Genomic DNA, 25,944 nt, shown 5'->3' with positions numbered 1-25,944 from the left:
GTTAAACTATTTTATTAATAAATAAAGCAACTGACTTTAACCTGTAAATTAAAAGAAGAATTCATAAAATAAAAAAAATAAAAGAAGAATTCATGAGTCTCATACTGATACAAATAAACAAATGTATAAATAAATACGTGGGGGAGAAAGGAAAGCTCTTCCTTACAGTAAAATCCCACTGTACGTGTAAAAGAAAATCATCCTTTGACCACCATAATCGTAGTCATGGCTTCAGGCAAGAATCACCAAGGATGCTAAACTAGTGAGTGGAAGTTTGAAGAAAAACAGGAGAGTTACAGAGTCTCAAAGTATGTCCCTGCAAGATACCTATTCATTACAAAGGGAAATAGTACATTGACAGTGGAGAAACCTGGAAGATGCGACCTTAATCAAATCACCAAAGCTAATAACAATTTGGGACCTAGCCAATACCTTGTGCCTCCGGACACACTAAGAAAAACACAGGTCACTTCTTTGGAATTCCTGCCAAAAATGCAGAATCCAAATCTAACCCTGAGGAAATATCAGATAACCCAAAATTGAAGGACATTCTTCCAAATAATTGGCCTGTGACTTTTTTTGAAAACCTGGAGATCATGAAAGTTAAGGGAAGAGTGTGGCATTGTTCCGACTGAGGGAGGCTGAAAAGACCTGATAACAGCATGCAGCACATGACCCAGGATTTCCTTTTCCTATAGAGGGCCATTACTGGCTCACCCACTAGGATGGCTAGAATGAAAAAGTCAGATAACAAGTGTTGAGGATGTGGAGATATTGGAGCCCTCATACACTGCTGGTAAGAATGTAAGAAAATGTCCTTGTTAGGAAATTCATACTTAACTATTTAGTTAAAAGGCCATCGTGTCTACAACTACGATCAAACAGTTTAGGAAAATATATAGATAGGGATATAGATAAATAGATAGATACAACGTGGTTATTATGAGGCTTGGCAATTTTTGCCAATCTAATAAATGAAAAATGTGATCTCATTGTATTCATTTGCATCTCTTTAATTATGGAGAGACCATTTAAAATGCCCCAGAAACCATAATGCAGAAGACCACAAAGCCTATCCAATTTGAAAGATATTTATTGAGTGCCACTCTCTACTAAGCTCCAGTGACAAAAATATGAAACACCACTTCTAGTAGATGTGACATGTATCTAATTGTTGTTTTAATTTTGCATTTCCCTGATAACGAAAAAGAATGAGTTATCTTTTCATAGGTTATACATATTGGCCATTTCTGGGGACTTCTGTGAATTCCCTGTTCATATCCACTGTCCATTTTCTAGTGTAGTGTTTGTCCTCTTCTGATTGATTTGTAGATGTGCTTTATACATCCCAGAATCTAGATACTAGTTCTTTATCACACACATCAAAAGACTAGAATGAAACAATCAAGTCTGTGAAGCTCAGTGAGGCATAGAGTAAAGGATCTTTCCGTTTTAAATACCAAGACTTGCAATTAAGGGAAATATTTCTGGCATGTGCGGTGGGTCATTGTTGACTCTACTTGAGTATGTCTGAAAATAGAAAAAAAAAATAAGAATGAAGTCTAATTTCTAAAATTTATGGCCTGCACTCTGCTGTTAAGGAAAGGAATTAGCAAAAAAGAAGAGAAATAAATAAGAAGAAGAGGGATTAGCATTGGTGAATCTGGTCTATGCAGTTTATTCATAATGACTGGATTCAATTATTTTGCTTGTGATACATGAATATTAACTCATGAGTTAAAACTCCATTTAACTTCACGTTAACATTTGTTTTAAAGACACATTTCTCTTCCATTGCCACCGCTATTTCCAAGCAAAGAACTGCTAATCCCATTCTTTTGTTTAAGAGAAAGGGACACCAAAGCCCGGTTAGTGGGCATGACTTGCCCAGCTCCATACAGGCAAGCACTAATCTGATTAGAGCCTGTTTTCCTTAGCTCCTCAGGTGACGGCGGGGTCCAGCTTGATCTGGGCTTCCTTCTCCTTTCCCCATCGTAGCTGAGCACGCAGTGCTTGCGCAGCCAATGTTCCTTTGGAAAAATAGGCCCTTCATCAGCCTAGGGACCGAGTGGGGTGCCCAGACACTGCGGGGTAAGGGAGGCAGACAGCAGGTGCAGCGTCAATCCTGGGTTGGGGCAGTGTTGGGGACGCTGTACAAGCTTCAGAAATGCTCCGGATCCGTCGGATGCTCCGAACTAGCCTCCTGGTTCACGCACTCCTTGCTGGGGTCACCCTCAGTGCGAGGCGAAGAACTACGGGCTGGGAAATGAAGCAAGCAAATCAGTTCTCAACGACCAGCCAAGGAGTCCCCCCCCCCCGGGGGAACCCAGGCGCCTAATTGGTGTTCCTCGGTGACACAGTCAATACGAAGAAATGTTTCGGGCCCGTCCCTGCGGGTGGAGAGGATTGGAAATGCCTGTAGTTCCCTCGAAGGATGGGGCAGGACAGACCTCGGTTCCTTTGCCCATCTGTGAACCAAGGCGGCACTGCGCGCGAGAACGTGCGTGGGTGAACAGTCAAGGTGAGGGGCTCTCCCTCCTCCCTCCCCCCATCTTTCCCATCTCGGCTCCCAAGGATTGGGAATCTGATCATTGAGGCGTTGGATCTTGGCCGGCCCGACACCGCCGGACGGGAATGATCAGGGGCTGCAACACTCAGGGCCCGAAAGGTGCGGGCGCAAAGGTCCCCCGCAGCACCCCGCTCCTCTCAACCTCCCGCTCCTCCTTCCCTCGACCCTCCCGCCTCCCACCTCCTCTGCCGGCCCCGCCCCGCTCCTGCCCTCTCATTGGCCGAGCTGGCCGGCCGGGCCTCCCCGGGATTTAAAGGGCCCGCTCGCCGCGCTGCTCTCCAAGCCGCAGCTGGTCCCGGCCTTGCGGCCTGCGGGGGAGGCTGCCCGGAGGAGGAGGCGACGGTGGCGGCGGCAGTGCGTCCCCGGTCCCCGGGACCGCAGCTTCCTTCCTGCCAGGTAGGTCACAGGAGTGCGCGCGCGGCTCCTCCGCTCCCATCCTGAGACGGCCTCCCCGCACCGATCTGCAGCGCGTGTTCTTTGGGTCCCCTCTCCATCACCTTTCAGACTCCCCCTTCTGCTCTGTCCCCAACCACCACCACCACCTCCCTGAAGTCCCGGGGCCTGGGCAGGGCTTTCTCGGTGGCCAGGAGTGGGCGGGTGGGGGTGAGATGGGGCACGCAGGGGATACAGGACACCCCTCACATCCGTACAAGGAGAGATGCACACGGCCCCCAAGTGTCACAGGATCTCCCTCTCTGCCCTCCACACAGAGTGACTCTACCTTGGAAACCAGAGAGCGTCCCCATTTGATATACCGGCCTGGAATGTACACCATTCATTCCCCATCGGACCCCGACTCCTCACAGCATAGGAGAGACACAGGTCCTTCATTCACCACAGGTCGTGGGCTGTGTGTGTGCACCCAGGACGCTCACACACGCACAGTTGGCGGCTCAACCTGATGTACCTGACACCCACACCCTCTCCCAGCTCCCCCTCCCCCAGCACTGTGTGTCTAAATGGGTTGGACAGCCCCAAACTGAAATCTGAGCGCTCAAGTCTATGCCTTGAGCATGGTCTGCCCCATGGACATCCCTGCTCTGTGTCCCCACTTTGACAGGTCTATCCATCTGTCCATCCATCCGTGAGGGGCTGCGATGGCCACCTTCAGCCGCCAGGAATTTTTCCAGCAGCTGCTGCAGGGCTGTCTCCTGCCTACTGCCCAGCAGGGCCTTGACCAGATCTGGCTGCTCCTTGCCATCTGCCTCGCCTGCCGCCTCTTCTGGAGGCTCGGTAAGTGCCTGCCCCACTATGCGCCATGCCAGGCCATATCACACTGCCACATTCATCCATACCAAGCCACACCTTATCCTGCCGCATCTTGCCATGCCAAGCCAGGCGCCAATACGTCCAGCCCACCCCCTCCCACCAGGCAAAGCACCATGCTACCACACCACATCCTACTATGCCCAGCCATACCATGCCAAGCCACATCCAGCCATGCCAAGCCATGCCTTTTAGTATTCCTGGGTTCTAGGATTCTGGAAAGCTGAGGTTCTTGGATTTTGGCAACCTGGAATGTCTACATCCCAACGTGATAAGATTCAGCAATGCTGGTGTCAAAGGGTTATGGAATCCCAGAGTACCACACTATAGGGTTTGGGGAGCTGACAAGTTGAAATTTTCACATTCCAGGCTTCCAAAATGCTCGCAATATGGATTTCTAGAATCAGGGCATGATGAGATTTCTGAATGCTGGAATTCTGGAATGTTTCCACATTCACAGCAAGCCTACATCCAAATGCTAAGACTCTAAGTTCCCAAGGTCCCTATAGGATGCTGAGAATTTTGGGAATCTGACACTCAAAAGTTCTACATTCTATTTTTATTTTAAATGGATGTTTATTTTTTTCTTCGGTTTATCACTTTGCAATATTTCGGTTACTAAAGTTAAATTGAAAGAATAATACAATGAACACCCATTATATGCATTACCAGATTCCCAATGGTCAGCATCTTCCCACACTAGCCTGTTCGTTCTATCTATCTATCTATCTATCTATCTATCTATCTATCTATCATCTTTCTAAATCATTTGAATAACCTGCTGACACTTCACCCCGAATGCATCAGTGTGTTCCCCCAAAAAGGACAACTTCCCCCAACAACCACAGCCGCAACCATCACCCCTCAAGAAATCTAATCTGGATGCAATAATATTACCCAATATCAGTTGATACTCACCTTTCTCCCAGGGTTCCCACATGTCCTTTAGAGATGTTCCTTTTCTTTAAACCCGGGATTGGGCCTTGGTCGGGTTGCGCAGTTGGTTAGAACATCTTCCCGATATGCCAAGGTTGCAATTCAGTTCCCAGTCAGGGCACATGCAAGAATCAACCGATGAATGCATAAATTAGTGGAATAACACATCGATGTTTCTCTCTCTCTCTTTCTCTCAAATCAATCAGTAAAAATAAACAAATAAATCCAGGCCCTGCCACCTCTCCAGCTCCTCAACACCTGCTTTGAGCCCCCTGCAAGCCCACCACATTCCAACCTCTAGGCCTTTGCCCAGGCTGTGCCCTCTGCTCAGGTTGCCCTCCCCTTGTTGCCAGCCCACCCAACCTCCCTTTCTTGTTCTCCGTCTCTCTCACCGGAAGGGCTGCCATCCTACCTGAAGCACGCGAGCACCGTGGCAGGAGGGTTCTTCAGTCTCTACCACTTCTTCCAGCTGCACATGGTCTGGGTTGTGCTCCTCAGCCTCCTGTGCTATCTCGTGCTGTTCCTCTGCCGACATTCCTCCCATCGAGGCGTCTTCCTCTCCGTCACCATCCTGATCTACCTGCTCATGGGGTATGGGTGTGAGCCCTCGTGCCCACGCTGTTGGCAGAAGTGGGGGGGGGGGGTGTCCCCTGGCTGCTCCTCAGGCGGTTGTGCAGGACAGGAAGAGCACCCGCTGGACTTGGGCTCCCCCTGGAGGAGGGAGTCCTGGGGAATGATTCCTCCATGAGGTGGTGCTGGACAGGGGTATAAGCCTCTCTGAACCTTGATCCCCACCTCCCTTTGTGGCCTCTGAGGCCAGGGGAGTCCTGGGCCCAAGACCACCACCCTTTTTGTCCTCAGTGAGATGCACATGGTGGACACTGTGACGTGGCACAAGATGCGAGGTAGGAAGCCCTGGCTCTCTCACCTGCCCCAGCCCCCTGCCCCACTCTGCATCTCCTAACTCCCCCAACCCTGTCCTCCCTTCCCCACTTTGGTCCCTCATCCGTCCACCCTGCTGGACATGCAGGCCTCAGATGCCCTTTACATCTGTCTCTGGTAGGCCTCCCCCCCGCCCCCATCTGCCTTTCCCATCTCATGTATGTGCCTGGCTCTTGAAAAAGGGCATCTGCCAGTCCTGGGCCTACCTGCTCATCTGCCTGTCAGACTGTGTGCCCACCTGTCCACCCTTGAACTTCTCTTTTCCTACCACCCCTCACCTGGTGCTCCCCCTCTCCCCCCTCCCCCCCCGCCCCATGCTGACCTGCTCTGTGCCCATTCACTTGATTATGGGCACCACACACAGGGGCCCAGATGATCGTGGCCATGAAGGCGGTGTCCCTGGGCTTCGACCTGGACCGGGGCGAGGTGGGTGCGGTGCCCTCACCAGTGGAGTTCATGGGCTACCTCTACTTCGTGGGCACCATCGTCTTTGGGCCCTGGATATCCTTCCAAAGCTACCTACAGGCTGTCCAAGGTCGCCCTCTGGTGAGGTCCTGGGTGGACAGGTGGGCAGGGACTGTGGGAGCCCCCATAGGGCAGTCTTCATGGAGCCTTGATCCCCAACAGAGCCGCCGGTGGCTGCAGAAGGTGACCCGGAGTCTGGCGCTGGCCCTGCTGTGCCTTGTGCTGTCCACCTGTGTGGGCCCTTACCTCTTCCCGTACTTCATCCCCCTTGATGGTGACCGCCTCCTTCGAAAGTGAGCACGGCCTTCGAGGCCTCTGCCCTGCAGAGGGGGTTGGGTAGGGACCTGGGGTCTCCCCAGCTCTGAGCCTGTCTCTTAATGCTTCTGTCTATCTTCTGTTACTACAGCAAGAAACGCAAAGCCAGGTAAATGAGGGCAGGTGCTGAGGGCGAGTGGGCTAACTGGGGGGTGGGGGCATAGTCTGTGACCTCTTGGTTCTGTTAAGTCTGAGACTATCTGACCATGTCCCCCATTGACTGGACCGAGATTGAATGTCTGTCTGTGGCTGTTGGTTGGCCAAGATCGGCTCTGTAACTCCATGTATGACTGACACCCTGACACATACTCTGTCTGAATGTCCATCTGTTCCGCTGTTTCACCTTCAGAAGCCAAGTACATGACTGTAACAGGGAGTGACCAGTATGGGTTGGCTGGTGGTGCTGACCTGTCTGAGACTCTGGCTAGGCGTGTGTATGGGTTGTTTGTCTCTCAGCCGCTGACTCCCGATGTGGGACTGGAGTTCTGGCTGTGCCATTGTCAATGACGGGGTGTGTGGCTGTCGTTGGGTAAGTCTGGCTTGTCTGTCACTCTGGCTGGGAATGGGTCTGACTGTAGCATGTCATGTGCCTCTCTGACGGGTCTGCCTTCTCTGGCTGCATGGTGTTGTCTAGCGGAGGGGTTGTGACCGACTGACCATCTGCCTCTGGTAGAACTAGGATTCCATCCAGCTCTTGGATTGTGCGGCCCCCTCCCTCCCCCCTCCTCACTGGCAGCTGATTGTGGCTAATGCTGACTGAGGCTCTGGCAGGTGGGGTGACTTGCCCAATGTCACCCAGTTAAGCAGCCAGGCGTCAATCCCAGGCCTGATTCCAGAACCAGCCTTTTCCAATGCAGGACTCTGCCTGTGTCTATTGGATGACTGACAGGATGACTGTTGGGGGGTAGACATGCGTATGTGTGCGTAGCAGGGAGCTTGATGATCTCTGTGCCTAACTATACAGGACTTTTGTATGTCTTATGGTCACTGAGGCAGGTTAGAGAGCTGCGAGGCTGAGAGTCTGATACTGTGTGTGTCTGGCCACGTGGCTGTGTCACGGTGTAGGGCTGTTAGGACGGGCCTCTGACAGAAGCTGGGTCTGGATATCTGGCCATGTGAGACTGCGGGACCATAGCACATTGTAGAGCAGCTCACGCACCCATCTGAGCCCCATAAAACTGACAGTGTCTGCATGTGTGTGGCGATCACACCGCACCTATGTGTTGGCCACTGTGTTTCTGTCTTGTCTAAGACCAACTCAGGCCAGCCTCCTGGGCCTCTGACTCTCTTTCCTTTCTTCTCTGCTGCCTTCCTGACCCCTGGGGGCATTAGGGGCACCATGGTAAGGTGAGTCTACAGAGTGGGGCTGGGGATGCTGGCACATGGCGGGGTGTCATGCCGGCCCCTGGGCATGAGGCCTCCCCCCTGCTCCTTTCTCCCCAGGTGGCTGCGAGCCTACGAGAGTGCTGTCTCCTTCCACTTCAGCAACTATTTTGTGGGCTTCCTGTCCGAGGCCACGACCACGTTGGCGGGAGCTGGCTTCACCGAGGAGAAGGATCACCTGAAATGGTGGGGCGGGCTGGGGGGCCATCCTCTCCCTCGGGGTGTCGCCTACAGGAGCTGCAGGGAGGAAGGGGGGTGCTCCCGTGGGAGGAAACAGCCAAGACAAAAGTGTGCCAGTCAGATGAGTGGAGATCCCAGATGAATTTGTATACCTTTTGCCCCACAGGGACCTGACAGTGTCCAAGCCACTGAATGTGGAGCTGCCGCGGTCCATGGTGGAAGTTGTCACAAGCTGGAACCTGCCCATGTCTTATTGGCTAAATAACTGTGAGTCATCAAGCCACCGATCCAAGAGTGGGGAGTCCTCACCCCAGGCCCTTTTACATACTCATATAACATTCACTGAGAACCTATTGTATGCTAGGCTGAAGGTACTGCAGGGACCAAAAAAAACGACCACAGCCCCAAATCCCTGCCCTTGTGGAGCTGGCATTTTTGTGGGGGGAGCACCTAATAAGAGAAAAAATGGCCCAGCCGGTGTTGTGGTTGAGCGACGACCTATGAACCAGGAAGGTCACAGTTCGATTCCAGGTCGGTTAGGGCACATGCCCGGGCTGCGGGCTTGATCCCCAGTAGGGGGTGTGCAGGAGGCAGCCGACCAATGATTCTCTCTCATCGTTGGTGTTTCTATCTCTGTTTCCCTCTCCCTTCCTCTCTGAAATCAATAAAAAGATTTTCTTAAAAGAGAGGAAAATACAAAAGAGTTCAGATGGTGATAAGTGCTACGGTGAAAAACAATAAGAATAAAGCAGGAAAGGATGATCTGGGGTGTTGGCAGTGTGGGTGGGATGTCGCAATCTTAAATAAAGTAACAGAATAAGTCCCACGGAGGAGGTGACATTTGAGCCGAGATCTGAATAAGGTGAGAGAGCAAGCATTGTCAAATGTGGGGGAGGAGTGTAACAGATGGAGAGAACAGCCAGTGCAAAGGTCCTGAGACAGGAATGTGCCTGGCATGTTTGAGGAGACCAGTTCGGCAGAAGGAAAGAGAGCGAGAGGGCCAGCAGCAGGAGGTGAGGTTGGAGAGGTGACAGGGGCCTGGTCCTGAGGGCCCTCACTGGCCACGGGGAGGACTTTGGCCTTGTCTCTGAGAGAGCTGGAGCCACAACAGGGGTCTGGGCAGAGGAGGGCTTCGGGCTGACTTGGTTGTAACAGGACCCTCTGGCTGCTGTGAGGACAGATCGGGGGGAGGGAGCCAGGCGGAAGCAGTGAGGAGGCCAGGGCAGTAGTCCGGGTGGTGGAGGCAGTGGGCATGGCGAGGAGAGGTCAGATTGCGGGTAAATTCTGATGGTGACACTCACAGGATTTGCTGAGTTTGGCTGTGGGAGTGAGGGCAGGGCAGATTAAGGGTGATTCTCAGGGTTTTGCCCTGAGGAACTGGAACGGTGGAGTTGATTGACATTGGCTGAAGTGGGACAGACTGTGGGAGAGACAGATTGGGAGGGAAGTTCAGGAGCTAAGTTTTGGACAGAGGAAGTGTGAGACCATTACACAAGACTTTGTCCTGGGCCTTCCAACACATGGGTGTATCCTCACCCTGCTCAATGCCCACCCCCCTCCCGGGCAGGAGGGAATCTTGGGAGACTCTTGACCCCCATCTCCCTCTTCTAGATGTTTTCAAGAATGCTCTCCGCCTGGGCACCTTCTCAGCCGTGCTGGTCACCTATGCAGCCAGCGCCCTCCTGCACGTGAGCAGGGTGAAGGGGGATCAGGGTGGGAGCTGGGCGGGGGTGACAGGGCCTCCTCTTCACTCACCTCATTGCCCCCTGGGGCCCCACCAGGGCTTCAGCTTCCATCTGGCTGCGGTGCTGCTGTCCCTGGCATTTATCACTTACGTGGAGCACGGTGAGTTTGGAGCCCAACCTAGGAGACAGGATGGGAGGTTGGGAGGGGGCTAGAACCACTCTCCCCTGAGGCTAACCTGACCCCCTTCCCTCCCCCCATCTACCCCAGTCCTCCGGAAGCGCCTGGCTCGGATCCTCAGTGCCTGCGTCTTGTCGAAACGGTGCCCACCGGACTGTTCACACCAGCATCGCTTGGTGAGGGTTCAGCCTGGGGCAACCTCAAGCCCAACGCTCCCCCCTCAAAAAATGTTGCTTCTGTCTCCATCTTATATGTGTCTCAGGGTGCCCAGCTTCCTGTTCTGGTGCCTGAGCCATCCCAGAACCTCACCTCTGTTCACTGCCACGCGTCTCTCTAACAAACATTTATCAAGCACCTGCTGTATGCACACCGGGCACTCAGGTCCCCAGTGAACATTTCTGGAACACCTGCTGGTACCAGACACTCTTTTAGATGCTGGAGACACAGTGGTGAACAACAGACTAGAAAGTTCCAGCCCTCTGGGACACACATTTTAACAGGGGAGTCAGGAAATAAAAAATAAGCCAGTGAAGTGTAATAGTTTGTCAGATGGTGATTAGTGCCAAGGAGGAACTACACAAGGGAAAGGAGAAGGGAATGATCAGGGGGTGAATGGATTCCATTTTGAATAGGGAGGTGCCTTTTGAGTTCCCCCGCTGAGGGAGGTGAGGGACGGAAGCATTCCAGGCAAAGGGAAGAACCAGTGTAAAGGCGCCATGACGGGAGAGGGCCTGGAATATTTGAGGAACAGCGAGGAGGCCAGTGTAGCTTGAGCAAAGCGAGCGAGGGGGCGAACGATGGGTCCTGTAGGACATGCTAGGAATTTACTTTTGATTTTTGGTTTTTTTTTTTGGTTTTCCTTCTGTTTGCAATAAGAAGTATGGACAACCTCAGCTTTGTCTCCTATCAGACAGCTGATGTTTCTTACCATAAATCCCCAAGTCAGAGCTCCACCATTCTGCCTCCTTTGCCTGAATACTCGCATCTCCCCCAACCTGGACGCCCTCAATGCAAACAGTACCCTGAGCCCTGGAGACCTGTTGGGCTCCCCTTGGCGCATCTGAACCATCTCGTTCCTACCCGGGGGTACCATGGGCATCCTCATTCCTGGAACCCACTGCACTTGGTGCATCTCCCTGGGCTCCCCTTGCCCAGGTGGGACTGAGGGACAGTGAGTAGGTCCAGCTGCCAAGCAAATGCATCTGTCCCCCACAGGGCCTGGGGGTACGAGCCCTAAACCTGCTCTTTGGGGCCCTGGCCATCTTCCACCTGGCCTACCTGGGTTCCCTGTTTGATGTCGATGTGGATGATACCACAGAGGAGCAGGTGAGGTGGGGCCCTGGGCTGGGGGTACCCAGGGATGTGCCACCTGCTCATGGGACCCATGAAGACAAAGGGGGCGGGGAGGCTGAGACGTGAGGACCGTGTGTGGTGTGTCTCTGATTTGATTCTGGTCAAATCAGCCAGTGCTCCTCGGTCCTTCCTTCCCGTTGTCCCTCTGGGCACTGCCGGGTCTTTTATTTGGGTGAAGTTTGCAAAAATATTATTTCTTTTACTTATTTTATAGAGATGGAATGCAAAAATCCAGGTTTGCCTTTTTTTTTTTTTTTTCAATTAGTCATCTCATCATATTTTTGTTTAGGTCGAATCCGCAAGGTTTATTCTTATTTAATTTTTTTTTAAAAAAGAATCTTCACTCAAGTTGATTATGCAAACTCTAGATTCAACTTTTAAAATGGCTATTAAAATGGCTAGGCTATTTTTATGCATGTGGAGTATGCACGTTCCAGATTTTACTCCTTTTTAAATTAAAAACAATTTCTAAAATAACGTTTTCTCACAGAGCTCTTGCAGGATCCGGGTTTTGCTTCTCTTTTACATTTTTGGTTTTGATTAAAAATAAAACTTTATATTATTTTCATCATTAAAAACAGCTTTTAATTTTTAATCAGGTTGAGTGTGCAAAATCTGGGTTTTGCTTCTTTTTATTTTGGGGGTTCCTTTTTGCTGTTGCTTTTCAAAGAGAGTAGAAGGGAGGGAGGGAGGGAGGTAGAGAGAGAGAAGAGAGAGAGAGAGAGAGAGAGAGAGAGAGAGAAACATTGATGTGAGAGAGACACATCAACTAACTGCCTACCACACACACCCGGATCAGGGGGTGGGGCGTGAACCTGCAACTCAGGTATGTGCCCTTGACCAGGAATCAAACCCAAGACCCTTCGGTGTGCAGACCAGTGTTCTAACCACTGTGCACACCAGCCAGGGCAGGGTTTTGCTTCTTTTTAAATAAAGTTTTTATCTTGTTTTAATCAAAACATTTAAAAATAATTAATGTATATCACAAAGTTAAAAAACAAACAAACAGTATTTAAGATATTCAGGGGAAAGTCTTGCTCCTACGGTCTACTCACTGCCCTCTTACAGGTAACCACTTTCCTTCATTTTATTAAAATATCTTTCAAAAATGTAAGTATAATAATCGAATATAAAAGCATCTTTTAATTCCCTCCCCTGGTTTTTACCCTAAAGGTAACTCATGGATGACAGTGCGCACTACATGTTGCTTTTCTATATAATGATCCTTGAAAATCTTCCACATCAGTACATAGAGTGTCCTCACTCACTTTTTTTCCATTGTAAGGCTATGACACAGGGTAGTTTGTCCCTTATCAGTGGACACCCAGGTGATTTCCAGTCCTTTCCTATTGCAAATCACATTGCAGCCAGTAATATCCTCATACCCGTGTAGATTCACACAGGTGCAGACAGAACTGTAGGATCGATTTTTGGTAGTCGAAGTGGAGAAGTTACCTTTTTGCTCTCCCACCAGCAGTGTGTGAACATGTCTGTCCCCCCACCAACAGAGTGCCTCTCAGACTTTCCGGATGTGTTTGCCAGTTTGAGAGGAGGAAGATTATGAGTGAGGCCATACATTTAAGAACTATTTGGTTTTCTCCTTTACTGAGAATGGTCTACTCACCTCCTTTGCCAATTTTTGTCTTTTTAAAATATTGATTTCTAGGAGCTCTTTACATATAAAGGAGAGTACAGGTCAGAGAGTGGGGTTATCTTGCCCTGTCTTTAAAATGATTTCTAAAGAAAGCATGAAAGAAAAAAAACCTAAATCTGCTTACCTTTTATATGCAGAGTACAGGTCAGACAGTGGGATTGAAGAAGAAAACACAAAAGAAATAAAACTAAACCTGTTTATCTTTTATATCACCCAGTTTTTTCTCTGGGGCCTCACCTAAGGTCAGCATGGAGTCACAGAAATGGCCTTAAGCAAAGGATGGGTTTTCCTGAGACCGTCTTTGTTCTTGCTGAGTGGGACCATCACTTCTTTCTCTCCCACAGGGTTATGGCATGGCATACACTGTCCACAAGTGGTCAGAGCTCAGCTGGGCCAGTCACTGGGTCACTTTTGGATGCTGGATCTTCTACCGTCTCATAGGCTGAGGCACATCTGTGGACCTTCCAACTTCCCTCAAGGCTCAACCCCTCCTCAGGGTGCCAGCTCTGATGGAGGATGAGGGATGGCCCCCTAATTCTTGACCCCTCTCCATCATAGTCCCCCTAACACCCTTAGACACACACACACACACACACACACACACACACACACACACACCATTTTCATGCCTGCTGATCCCCCACCCCACCACAAGGCGGGAAGGGGGTGGTCCCTGCTGGGGCCAAGGGATGGGGGATGCTTAGGGAAGCAGAGAGGGGGAGATCCACAGCCTTCCCGCCTTCCCACTCCCTTTTTATATACAGTTTGTTATTGTCAAATAAAAGTAGGAAATATACAAAAGACTCTTTCTTCACTGCTTAGTGGGGAATAGAAGTGAGTGAGGAGGGGGGCACAGCATGGATAAAGGTTTGGAGGCTGAAACCATGAAGAGGGAACAGTTTGTGATTAGCTCATTGTTCATGATTGGATGTTGAGATAGAAGATGGCACTGCCTGATATAAGTAGGGCTGGGACGAATTAGTTGCGTGTGGGGGAGGCCTAATACCATCTGGCAGGAAAGCTGATTGGTTGCTCTAACTGGGACAGAGAAAAGAGAAAGCAAGACACAGTTGAGCCTGGCCAGCATGGCTCAGTGGTTGAGAATTAACCTATGAACCAGGAGGTCACAGTTCGATTCTAGGTCAGGGCACATGCCCAGGTTGCAGCTCCATCCCCAGTGTGGGGCATGCAGGAGGCAGCTGACCAATGATTCTGTCTCATCATTGATGTTTCTAACTCTCCCTCTCTCTGATATATATCTACATATATAAAAGCCTAAGTGACCGGCCAACCAGCCTACTGGCCAATAGCTATGAAGCACACTGACCACCAGGGGGCAGATGCTCAATGCAGGAGCTGCTGAGCTGCGGTCACTTGGCAGCAGCAGTTCTCAGGTAACACACCTGGAACCAGAGAGGAGGGAGCCCGATTCCGGAGTGTGTCACCTGAGAACTGCCCTCTCGCAATCCAGGACCCCTCAGGGGATGTCCTAGAGCTGGTTTCAGCCTGACCCCCGCAGGCCAGGCCGAGGGACCCCCATCAGTACACGAATCCGTGCACCGGGCCTCTAGTATATATATATATATTTATATACATAGTTGATGCTTACTGATCCTTAGGACTGAGGGTTATGAGTTGTAATTGGACAGGAGGTTTGGGATGGGTCTGGATTCTGACGGTGCATTCTGGGTGCTCACTGGCTTAGAATTGTGGAGTTCAATTTGGTTCTGTAGAGCTGGCACAGGGAGATTGAGTATCTCCATGCCAATTGGCTCTCAAGGTGTTTTGATTGGTATTTCTGACCTGAAGTCGGGAGAGGTGAGGATGACCGCTAAGGAGTCCTGAGCACTGAGGTAGAGGATAGAGGTGTAGTTTACAGGATGTGATCGTAGTATTGTTTCCTTGTGCATTCGGGCAATAAGAATGAAGGCTTTTGGCCTTAGCCGGTTTTGCTCAGTGGATAGAGCATCAGCCTTCGGACTGAAGGGTTCCTGATTTGATTCTGGTCAAGGGCACATGCCCGGGTTGCAGCTCGATCCCCAGTAGGGGGCGTGCAGGAGGCAGCCAATGGATGATGTTTCTCATGGATGTTTCTATCTCTAACCCTCTCCCTCCCTCTCTCTCTAAAAATCAATAAGAACCTACTTTTTTAAAAAGAGAACGCAGGCCAAAACCGCTTTGGCTCAGTGGATAGAGCGTCGGCCTGCGGACTGAGGGGTCCTGGGTTCGATTCCGGTCAAGGGCATGTACGTTGTTTGCGGGCACATCCCCGGTACGGGGTGTGCAGGAGGCAGCTGGTCGATGTTTCTCTCTCATCGATGTTTCTAGCTTTCTATCCCTCTCCCTTCCTCTCTGTAAAAAAAATCAATAAAATATATTTAAAAAAAAAAAAAGAGAGAACGCAGGTTTTGTCTGGCAACGGATTCACTGGTCTGATTAGAAAACGAGGGCAAAGAAGAGAGGACACAATGCAATGCTGACTCCACAGCAGACGATTGACTGATAAGAGGATAGGGAAACTGAAGCCAAGACTGCTTGCAAGTTGGTTTCGGTCGAAAACGCCCACCAACCGCGGCACTCCCTGCCTTCACCCACCTCCAGACTCGGGCTCAGCCAACAACGAAAGTGGCACCACGCCTGAGGGCGGGGCCGGCGGCGCATAGAGAGCTCTGATTGGTGGGGAGTGGCACTGGCCGCCTCCCAGCCCCCTCCATTGGCCAACTCCCTAAGACGAGGAACCTGTGAGGCAATGGGTCTGAGCTAGGTTGTCACGGAGCCCGCAGGCCAGCTCAGCAGAGCCGGGACCCTGCTGGACAGGTCGCTGAGACAGCGCCGCTGGGTGAGTGCCCCCCCTACCCCCGCCCCGCCTGCCGCTCCATCCCGTCGCTCTCCGCTGCCTGAGAGCGCCCGCCAAGGGCGCGCCTGCGCGAGACCCTTTCCCCCCCCCCCCCTGCAATCCGCCACCGCGCCACGCACCTCACGCGCCTGCGCGAGACCCCCTGGTACCGCGTGGTCGTCCGGGCTACCGAAGATCCTCCTTCCCATTGGGCAGCTGGACCAGAGGGTTCGAGTTCTGATTGGTGGTCTCTGCATTGAACCCTCCTTTTCCTCCGTAAGCGCCGCGGAGACCTGTGCCTTCCACTTGCCCGTTCCCTGCAGGTGGCCGGCGGTGGACGCTGGTGCGGGGAAGCGTCTGGCTTTCCGCGCGCTGAGCCCGAGGGTTGCGGTTCTCGTTAGTCTTCTCTCTTCTGTCCTGCCGTTCCCAGGACTACAGAGCGGGGCTAGCTCTCCGCTGAACGATGCAGGACACCGACTCCAGCCATGGGGCCCAACCTGGTGTCCGTTTCTCCCCCAGCAGCCTGTGACCCCCGGGGGGCACGGACCGAGCTTGGTTCCTGGGTCTAACCTTAGCAGGGCGTGACCAATGAGGGCTGTGACCTAGTCAGATTCTTCTGTCTGCCCACCGGACTGTGACCAATGAGAGCCGGGACCCGTCCTGATTCCTGTCTTCCTCAGCTGACTCTGACCCTGAGGGCAGGGAGCTGGTCTGGTTACTGTGTTTACCGCATATGGGTCCCCGAGGGCTGGGACAGGTTTTCATTCCTTCTGTGGCCTTAAAGCAGCATATGACTCGATTTTGGTTTTGAGCCAGTTTTTAGAAGGCTAGTAACTGATCCATTTCGTCCGTTTGCATTTTTTTTGTGTGATAATAAACCATTCGGATGTGATTTTATTATCTCATTCTGTGCTTTCTATTTGTTCAGGTTTTTCTCTTCCCTTTGTCTTCTTTCTGCTTATCCACGCACAGCCATCAGCCTACAAAGACATGGCCACCAATGCCAGCCCCTTGCACCCATACTGGCCTCGGCACCTGAGATTGGACAGCTATGTGCCTAATGACTACCCTGCCTGGCATATAATAGCTGGCCTCTTCTCCGCCACCGGGGTCGTAGTTGGGATCACATGGCTGTTGTCAGGACCTGTTGCCATCATCCCCCTGGGAACCTGGCGACGACTGTCACTGTGCTGGTTTGCAGTCTGTGGGTTCATTCACTTGGTGATTGAAGGCTGGTTCAGCCTCTACAGCAAGGAACTTCTTGGAGACCAAGCCTTCTTGTCCCAACTCTGTGAGTCCTGAGTTCTTTCATATGCTGTGGGAGGGAATTTGGGGGGCAGGGATTGGCTAACAACTTTTCTTCTATTAATTTATTTTAAATTTTTATTTAACTGTCGCATATATATTCGCATGGGTCAAAAAACAAAACTATTTAAAGAGGTATGCAGCCTGGCCGGTGTGGCTCAGTGGTTGAGCGTTGAGCTATGAATCGGAGATCACAGTTTGATTCCTGGTCAGGGCATGTGCCTGGGTTGTGGGCACAATTCCCAGTGTGGGGCGTGCAGGAGGCAGCCGATCAATGATTCTCTCTCATCACTGATGTTTCTATCTCTCTCTCCCTTCCTCTCTGAAATCAATAAAAATATATAACATAAATAAATAAATAATAAAATAAAGAGGTATGCAGTGTGCCCTGACCAGCATGGTTTAGTGGTTAGAGCGTCGGTCTGTGCATCAAAGGGTTGAGGGTTCGGTTCCAGGTCAAGGGCACAAACCTGGGTTGCAGGTTCAATACCCCACCCTGGTTGGGGTGCGTGCAGGAGGCAACCAATTGATGTGTCTCTTTCACATTGATGTTTCTCTCTCTCCCATCTTCTTCCCTCCCTCCCAATCTCTCTGAAAAGCAATGGAAAATATATCCTCAGGTGAGGTTTAACAAATAATAAAAAGAAGCATGCAGTGAAAATCTACCTTCTGTCCACCAAGTTTCCTCAATTATTAATCACTGTTAATAATTGCTTGTTTTCTTCCAGGGTTTATTTACACATAAATTATACACAGAAGTCTCAGTTTGCTTAATTGTAAAAGAGGGATAATAGTAATACCCAAATATATGTAAGGCATTTAGAACAATGTTTGGAAAGCCATATAACTGATTATTATTATTATTATTTGGCAGACAACAGGTGCTATATAACTGTTTATTATCATCATCATTTTTATTTTTCCCTTTTATATAAACAAATGGAAACATGCTATATACACTTCTGAACTTTGCTTTTTTTTAATCAGATCATTCCTCATCAGCTCTTAAAGAGCTTTCAAAGCTTAAATGTTACAGAATTATTTGACTTGTCCAGTATTTTTTAAATATATTTTTATTAATTTCAGAGAGAAAGAGAGAGAGAAACATCCATGATGAGAGAGAAACATTGATCGGCTGCCTCCTGCACACCCTGCACTGGGGATGGAGCCAGCAACCCAGGCATATGCCCTGACCAGGAATCGAACTGTGACCTCCTGGGTCATAGGTCCATGCTCAACCACTGAGCCATGCCAGCCAGGCTTGACTTGTCTAGTATTAATGATCATTTCCCCCAGTATTTTGCTGTTATAAGTAATACTCCTTTTGGTCTCATGAATAAAACAGCTATGAACATTGTTATAAGAATCTTTGTGTGGGGCTCTGCTTTCATTTCTCTCGGGTAACTATGGAGGAGTGGCTGGGTTGTATGGTAGATATGTGTTTAACTTTATGAAAAACTGCCAAACTGTTTTCAAAAACTGCTGCATCATTTTATATTCCCACCAGCAGTATATGAGAGTTCTACATCCTCGCTGACACTTGGTATGGTCAGGTGTTTCTTTTTTTTTTTTTTTTTTAATATATTTTATTGATTTTTTACAGAGAGGAAGAGAGAGGGATAGAGAGTTAGAAACATCGATGAGAGAGAAACATCGATCAGCTGCCTCTTGCACACCCCCTACTGGGGACGTGCCCGCAACCAAGGTACATGCCCTTGACCGGAATCGAACCTGGGACCCTTGAGTCCGCAGGCCGACGCTCTATCCACTGAGCCAAACCGGTTTCGGCTGTTTCTTAAATTGTAGACCTTCTAGTGGATGTGGGTGCTCTCTCATTGTGGGGTTTTAATTTGCTTTTGCTTAATGATAAATGCAAGTTTGAGCACCTTTCATTTGTGTATTGTCCATCTGGAAATCCTCTTTAGTGAAGAACCTACTCCAGTCTCCTGCCTGTTTTTATGTCATGTGATCTGCCTTTTTCTTATTGATTCTCTGCTTGCATTTTCATTCATTCATCTGTTCACTTTCTCGCTCAGTCCCTTCCTCCTTCCCTCCTGCCCTCTTTCTCTCTCTCTCTCTCTCTCTCTCTCTCTCTCTCTCTCTCTCTCTCTCCTCCCTCCCTCCCTCCTCCTCCTCCTCCTCCTCCTCCTCCTCCTCCTCCTTCTTCTTCTTCTCTTCTTCTTCTTCTTCTTCTCTCTCTCTTCTCTCTCTCTCTCTCTCTCTCTCTCTCTCTCTCTCTCTCATTGGCTACGTCATTCACTTCATCATCTATACCTGCCTCCATTATTCTACAGATATTTATGGAATGCCAGACAATCACAGCAGCACTTACTGTTCTATGGCAGGTTTGCACACATGTCTTGCATACATATATGAACTCTAAAATCCAGACAGCCACCTCATCGCAGATGAGGAGTTGGAGGCATGGAGAGGTTATGAAGCCTGCCTTATTCCCTGGGCCCTCCGCTGTCACACGTGTGAGTTTCTTTTCCCGCCTTTATTCTTCATGTGTGTCTCTTGTCTTCTTCAGGGAAAGAGTATGCCAAGGGAGACAGCCGTTACATCCTGTAAGTGTTTGCCTCTGTCAAGGGCGGCCTGAATTGGTTTGGGGTGGTGGTGAGTCAGGGAGCGCTAACGGGGTTCCCTGAGCTTGGAGCACAGTGATACCAGTGTCGCCTCACCCTTTCTCCTGCAGGAATGACAACTTCATGATATGCATGGAGACTATCACGGCTTTCCTGTGGGGACCACTCAGCATTTGTGTGGTTGTTGCCTTTCTCCGACAGCATCCTGTCCGCTTTATCCTACAGCTCGTGGTCTCTGCGGGTGAGAAGAGGGCCCACACTGATGCTGGAGGGGTTATCAGGGATGCGCGGATATGGGGGCGTCCGTGTGGGTAGGATCTCTCAATTGCGCCCACCCAGGACTGAGTCAGATTGAATGATAAATTCCCTGAAGTTCTAGAACAGCTATGCCCCTCTCAGCCTGTGTTCTCAAGTGGGAAGTGTTCATTTCTCTTCCTCCTCCATCACAAAGTCTCCTGTGTAGGAGGTCATGGTTTGATTCCAGGTCAGGGCACATACCCGGGTTGCAGGCTTGATCCCTAGTGTGGGTTGTGCAGGAGGCAGCCGATCAATGATTCTCTCTCATCATTGGTGTTTCTGTCTCTCTCTCCCTCTCCCTTCCTCTCTGAAATCAATAAAAATATATATTTTTAAAAACAGTCTCCTGTGAAGGTTACATGAGGTGGCCCACGCTGGCAGGAAGTCCTTGGGTCCTGTAGGCTTAGGATTTCCAGCCTCTTTCATCTAAGATTCAGTGTTCTTACATTGTTAGCTTTCTTTAGTTCTAGAAATGTGGGTTATCTTTAGTCCTGGAATCCTCAGCTGTCTTGAATGAAAGGATTTTGAGCTTCCTTACATTCTGGAGATATGAGCTCTCCTGGGTTCTGAAATTCTCAGCTTCCAATTTCTGGAATTCTCACTTTTCTGATTTTTTTCAACTGTTTAGCTATATGATTTCATAATTTTTAGCTCTCTGAATTTGGGAATCCTAAGGACTGAGACCTCAAATGATGACTTGGAAAATGCCTTGCAATAGCTCCTCCTCCTCCTCACATTTCCCTTCCACCTCCCACAGGTCAGATGTACGGGGATGTGCTCTACTTCCTGACAGAGTACCGTGATGGATTCAAGCACAGCGAGCTGGGCCACCCACTCTACTTCTGGTTTTACTTTGTCTTCCTGAATGCCCTGTGGATGGTGCTGCCCGGAATCCTTGTGCTCGATTCTGTGACGCAGCTCATGCACGCCCAGAGCCTGCTGGATGTCAAAGCCATAAAAATGAAGAGCAAGCAGAAATGATGAGTGATGGACTGGGCTTTCCCACGGGCTGATGACGAACTCTCCATCTGCCAGAGGAGTCTGTTCCTTGCTCCCACAGGTGGAAAGGACAAAGTGAATTGATCTGTCAAACAGGCTGATGGGCGGGCACCAAAAGGGCCAGCAATGGGGAAGGAAGGAGCTGTGTGGAGCTATTGCAAGGAGCTGTGGGGACAAACGTCCAAGAGAACCTACAAGGTCCGCAGTGGTGGTAATTTTTAAAATAAGGAAATAAAAGGTCATGACCCTAACATTGAAAGATCTTTAATTACTGACCCCAAAGACCCCTCTATCACTCACTCATTCCACAGACCACCATTATCTCAGCCATAGATTCCCATCCCCATCACATAGACCTTCAATCATGTAGACTTCACTAACTCCAGAAAGTCCCATGATGGCTGATTAGAGTCATGAGTCACACACCTGCAATCTCTCTTAAGGAGAGAACCCCACATACTTGGTGTTCTCTCCAGAACACACTTGCTCATTTTTTGTAATAGGGATAAGCTGAGAATTTTCCAAATCTTCAAGTTCTTCAATTTACTCAGCCCCTTGTCTCCTAATTAAGCACCCCACAGATACCCCATCACTCAACGCACAGACCCCCCCCCAGGTACTCCAAAAACCCCAACACTGACCCCACAGACTCACCCATCACTATTCCAAAGATCCCCATCATTTACCCGTGACCCCACAAAACTCACCCCCACAGACCCTCCCATCACTTACCCTATATACCCCATCATTACCCCTTAAGACACCTATCACCCTCCCTACAACAGCTTTTCTTATTTTTTAATACATCTTATTGATTTTTTACAGAGAGGAAGGAGAGGGATAGAGAGTTAGAAACATCGATGAGAGAGACACCGATTCAGCTGCCTCCTGCACACCCCCTACCAGGGATGTGCCCGCAACCAAGGTACATGCCCTTGACCAGAATCGAACCTGGGACCTTTCAGTCTGCAGGCCGACGCTCTATCCACTGAGCCAAACCGGTTAGGGCTCTTATTGATTTTTTTACGGAGAGGAAGAGAGGGGTAGAGAGGTAGAAACCGATGAGAGAAAAACATCAATCAGCTGCCTCCTGCACACCCCCTACTGGGGATGTGCCCGCAACTAAGGTACATGCCCTTGACTGGAATTGAACCTGGGACCCTTCAGTCCACAGGCCAATGCTCTATCCACTGAGCCAAACCAGTCAGGGCCCCACAACAGCCTTTCATTTGCCCTATAGAGTGATCTCTATCACTCACAGACCTCTATCACACCATGGACCTATCACTTGCCCCAACAGACCTCCCATCATGTACCCAACAACCCCATGACTCACCCTATAGACCCCCGCATCACGTATCACACAGAACCCTATCATTTACCCTATTGGCCTTTAATCACTCACCCTACAGATGCCCCATCACCCACTCTTTTTTTTAATACATTTTATTGATTTTTTACAGAGAGGAAGAAAGAAGGATAAAGAGAAACATCGACAAGAGGGAAACATCGATCAGCTGCCTCCTGCACACCCCGCACTGGGGATGTGCCCGCAACCAAAGTACATGCCCTTGATGGGAATCAAACCTGGGACCCTTCAGTCGGCAGGCCGACGCTCTATCCACTGTGCCAAACCGGTTAGGGCCCATCACCCACTCTTTAAAATCCCCATAACTACCCTAGGTGGTTTGCCTCAGTGGATAGAGTGTCGGCCTGCAGACTGAAGAGTTCCAGGTTCAATTCCGGCCAAGGACATATGCCTGGGTTGCAGGCTCGGTCCCCAGTGTGGGGTGTGCAGGAGGCAGCCAATCAATGATTCTCTCTCATCGCTGATGTTTCTATCTCTCCCACTCCCTTCTCTCAAATCTATAAACATATATTAAATAACTAGAGGCCCAGTGCACGAAATTCGTGCACTGGGGGTGGGGGTGTCCCTCAGCCCAGCCTGCACCCTCTCCAGTCTGGGATCCCTCTCACAATCCAGTATTGCTGGATCACAACTGCTCACCTGCCTACCAGCCTGGTTGCCCCCTAACCACTCCCCTGCCAGCCTGATCACCCCCAACTGCCCTCCCCTGCCGGCCCTGTCGCCCCTAACTGCACTCCCTTGCTGGCCTGGTCCCCCCCAACTGCCCTCCCCTGCTGGCCTGATCGCCCACAGCTGACCTCCCCTGCTGGCCCAGCTGACCTCCCCTGCTGGCTGTCTTATGGTGGCCATCTTGTGTCCACATGGGAGCAGCCATCTTTGACCACATGGGGGCAGCCATCTTGTGTGTTGGAGTGACAGTCAATTTGCATATTAACTCTTTATTATATAGGATTTAAAAAATCCCCATAACTCACCTTGAAGAATTCATCATCATTCATCTCACAATTTCTGTCATTAACCTCACAGACCTTCAATCAAAAAACAATGGGTACTTGCCCAAGCCGGTTTGGGTCAGTGGTAGAGCATCAGCCTGCAGACTGAAGGGTCTCTGGTTCGATTCTGGTCAAGGGCACATGCCCAGGTTGCGGGCTCAATCCCCAGTAGGGGGAATGCCATTGGCAGCCAATCAATGATTCTCTCTCATCATTGGTGTTTCTATCTTTCCCTCTCCCTCTCTGAAATCAATATATATAATATATATATATAAAATTTTTTAATGGGAACTTGACGAATTTAGAGGAGGTGACATGAATAATAAAATTACAGATACCGTATTTTCCGGCGTATAAGACGACTGGGCATATAAGATTTTCCTGGGTTAAAAAGTCGTTTTATACGCCGAAAAATACAGTAGTCCAATATATCTAATCCATTATATCTAATCCCATCAATATAGTCCAATATACCATATTTTCTGGTGTATAAAATGACTTTTTAACCCAGGAAAATCTTATACGCCCAGTCGTCTTATACGCTGGAAAGTATGGTACCTGTAGACTGGTTCCAGGTGACCTGTGCAGAGTAGGACTTCAGTTCCAATCTTGGTTCTGCTTGAGCTTACAGTATAACTTTTGAGAAATGCCTCATTTTTAAGGTCAAAGCTGTGAGTTACTTCCTCACTTCATATCCATCACTTACCTTATTACTTAAGGCATCCTGGCCTTCTTGCTCTTCCTCAAACACGCCAGGCATAGCTCCACCTCCCATCCATTGCACTGTCTACTCTCTGTGTCACTTACTATCCCTTTGACCTTGAGCATGTTTCTTCCTGACCTTCAATGCTCTCATCTGTAAAATGCTCGTAATAATAGTGACTACCTCATAGGGTTTTATGCAGATTAAGTGAATCAATATATGTAGACTCTCTGGCATGCAATTTCTATTTGTTGAATGGAAGAATAAATCAAAGAAAGAAAGAGTTCTCCCCAGGACCATGGTGAATACCTCCTTTTTTATCTTGTTTCCATTATCTTTCCATCAAAAACTCTCTCCACAACCAAGACAGAGGCTTCTGACCACATCTAAAACCTGTGCTCCAGAGCAGCGGTCGCCAACCTTTCAGACCTCACAGACCACCAGTGGTCCACGGACCATCAGTTGGCAACCGCTGCTCCAAAGGTTTCCTTAAACCAGCGGTCACCAATCTTTCGGACCTCATGGACCACTGGTTGGCGACCGCTGCTCTAGTGCACTCAGGGTAAACTTCAAGCTCCAGGCTGTTTTGCTCATCCCATTCTACAGTAATTTTAATGAAAAGCAGACTCTCAAGCTCCTTGTTTCCATAAAAAAATCCGGCAATGCCATAAGTATTTTGGACTCCAGAACCTGGGATAAGAGAAATGTGCCAATAACCCTCTTCTAGCTTTCAAAAAAAAATCATTATTTATACTCTAGAGGCCCGGTGCATGGATTTGTGCACTGGTGGGGTCCCTCAGCATACCCTGTGGGGATCAGGCCGAAACCAGCAGTCCAACATCACCTGCCCTCCTGCTTGCCACTCCTGCTCATCCCAGCCCCGCTGCACCTGCTGCTGCACCGCTCGGTAGGCTCACTGCTGCTCTGCTGCGGTCTCTGGGCAGTGGTGGCCAGCCATGAGCCTTGCATCTGGCGCCCGACAGTCAGCTGAGTGGCACTCCCGCTGTGGGAGCACACTAATCACCACGGGGCAGCCCCTGTTGGTCAGTGCACATCATAGCGACCGGTTGACCTGTCATTCAGTCGCTTAGGCTTTTATATAGATAGATTCCAGAAAATATGTCAATTTAATATTAGTACCAAAGCAACAAATTATTTCAAAAGATACCAAAACAAAATTGCAGTATTCTTTAAAAAAGTTGATGTTAAGGGTAGCATCCATATAACACTGCAACAATAGCTGAAGTCCAGGCATCTTACAGGACTCCTTTGTTAGAAATTACACTTGAAGAAAAAGAAAAAAATACAAAATACCCAAAAAAATTACATTTGCAAGAGCAGTCTGTATTTTGTCCAAACCATATGGATATTGTGCAGTAAAGTACCAGTAAGGAGAATGTGTTTGTGCATTCCATACATCAAGTTTCTCAGAGGAATCTAAGATATGTTCAATCATTCAGCCAATATTTAGTGGGCACACCATTTAATAACAGGCCTGACCTCAACATGTTGTCCTCAAAGATTAAATAAAATGAAGGCGAACGTTAAAAAGCTAGGATCTCTAGAGAGCGTGAAAACGGCTTTTCTTGGAAATTATTTAAGTATAACATGTGAACAAAATCACAAACATTTAAAATGTATGGCTCCATTAATTTTCTTTTGTTTTGTTTTGTTTGTTTGTTTGTTTTGTTTGTGTTTTTTGGGGGGTTTTTGTTTGTCTTTGTTTTGTATCATGTTCCTTCTTATCTGTATCAAAACTCATACTGAACAATGAGTTCTGAGTTGCAAAAGAGGCTTTATTTTTAGCACCTGTACGTAGTTTTTGTCTACAAATTACATAAACAAACACAAGCGCTATCCATTAATTTTCACAATGTGTAAACTATTTTTTAAAAAAGGTTCGAGAACAGGGTTATTTTTCTGGTCGGCGGA

The 25,944-nt window shown here is 49.2% G+C and overlaps 2 protein-coding genes, 1 long non-coding RNA gene and 1 other non-coding gene across 10 annotated transcripts; 2 read left to right on the top strand and 2 right to left on the bottom strand.

The window, feature by feature from the left end:
* Positions 1-2,856: 2,856 nt before the first annotated feature.
* On the top strand, positions 2,857-13,705 carry PORCN (porcupine O-acyltransferase). 6 transcript variants are annotated; one of them, XM_028134970.2, is made up of 16 exons: positions 2,857-2,965; positions 3,280-3,391; positions 3,630-3,802; positions 5,170-5,362; positions 5,633-5,676; positions 6,078-6,259; positions 6,341-6,471; positions 6,585-6,602; positions 7,826-7,840; positions 7,937-8,062; positions 8,223-8,323; positions 9,668-9,744; positions 9,838-9,901; positions 10,010-10,095; positions 11,135-11,245; positions 13,271-13,705. In XM_028134970.2, the coding sequence occupies exons 3-16, from the start codon at positions 3,667-3,669 to the stop codon at positions 13,370-13,372; spliced, it is 1,386 nt and encodes a 461-aa protein (XP_027990771.1). In that variant the 5' UTR covers positions 2,857-2,965; positions 3,280-3,391; positions 3,630-3,666; the 3' UTR covers positions 13,373-13,705. The 6 variants fall into 6 exon arrangements, with proteins under 6 accessions (XP_027990771.1, XP_054570184.1, XP_008156418.1 ...); XM_054714209.1 differs by lacking the exon at positions 3,280-3,391 and having other exon boundaries at positions 6,078-6,139; XM_008158196.3 differs by lacking the exon at positions 3,280-3,391.
* LOC114228569 (uncharacterized) lies at positions 5,294-16,318 on the bottom strand. Its single transcript, XR_008555651.1, has 3 exons — positions 15,903-16,318; positions 9,812-9,919; positions 5,294-5,351 (listed from the first exon to the last, which is right to left on the bottom strand). It is a non-coding gene; the product is annotated as an uncharacterized LOC114228569 (long non-coding RNA).
* Positions 15,649-21,199, top strand: EBP (EBP cholestenol delta-isomerase). 2 transcript variants are annotated; one of them, XM_008158201.3, is made up of 5 exons: positions 15,649-15,765; positions 16,735-17,053; positions 19,598-19,634; positions 19,763-19,893; positions 20,707-21,199. In XM_008158201.3, the coding sequence occupies exons 2-5, from the start codon at positions 16,753-16,755 to the stop codon at positions 20,928-20,930; spliced, it is 693 nt and encodes a 230-aa protein (XP_008156423.2). In that variant the 5' UTR covers positions 15,649-15,765; positions 16,735-16,752; the 3' UTR covers positions 20,931-21,199. The 2 variants fall into 2 exon arrangements, with proteins under 2 accessions (XP_008156423.2, XP_027990774.2); XM_028134973.2 differs by having other exon boundaries at positions 16,691-17,053.
* A 4,544-nt stretch (positions 21,200-25,743) lies between these two features.
* Positions 25,744-25,868, bottom strand: LOC114228573 (small nucleolar RNA SNORA40). Its single transcript, XR_003614724.2, has one exon. It is a non-coding gene; the product is annotated as a small nucleolar RNA SNORA40 (small nucleolar RNA).
* Positions 25,869-25,944: the final 76 nt, after the last annotated feature.

This window comes from Eptesicus fuscus, chromosome 1 (genome assembly GCF_027574615.1).
Source record: "Eptesicus fuscus isolate TK198812 chromosome 1, DD_ASM_mEF_20220401, whole genome shotgun sequence".
NCBI classification, from domain to species: Eukaryota; Metazoa; Chordata; class Mammalia; order Chiroptera; family Vespertilionidae; genus Eptesicus; species Eptesicus fuscus.
Note: the sequence above shows the minus strand (reverse complement) of the source record. Positions and strands in the feature narration are given on the sequence as shown.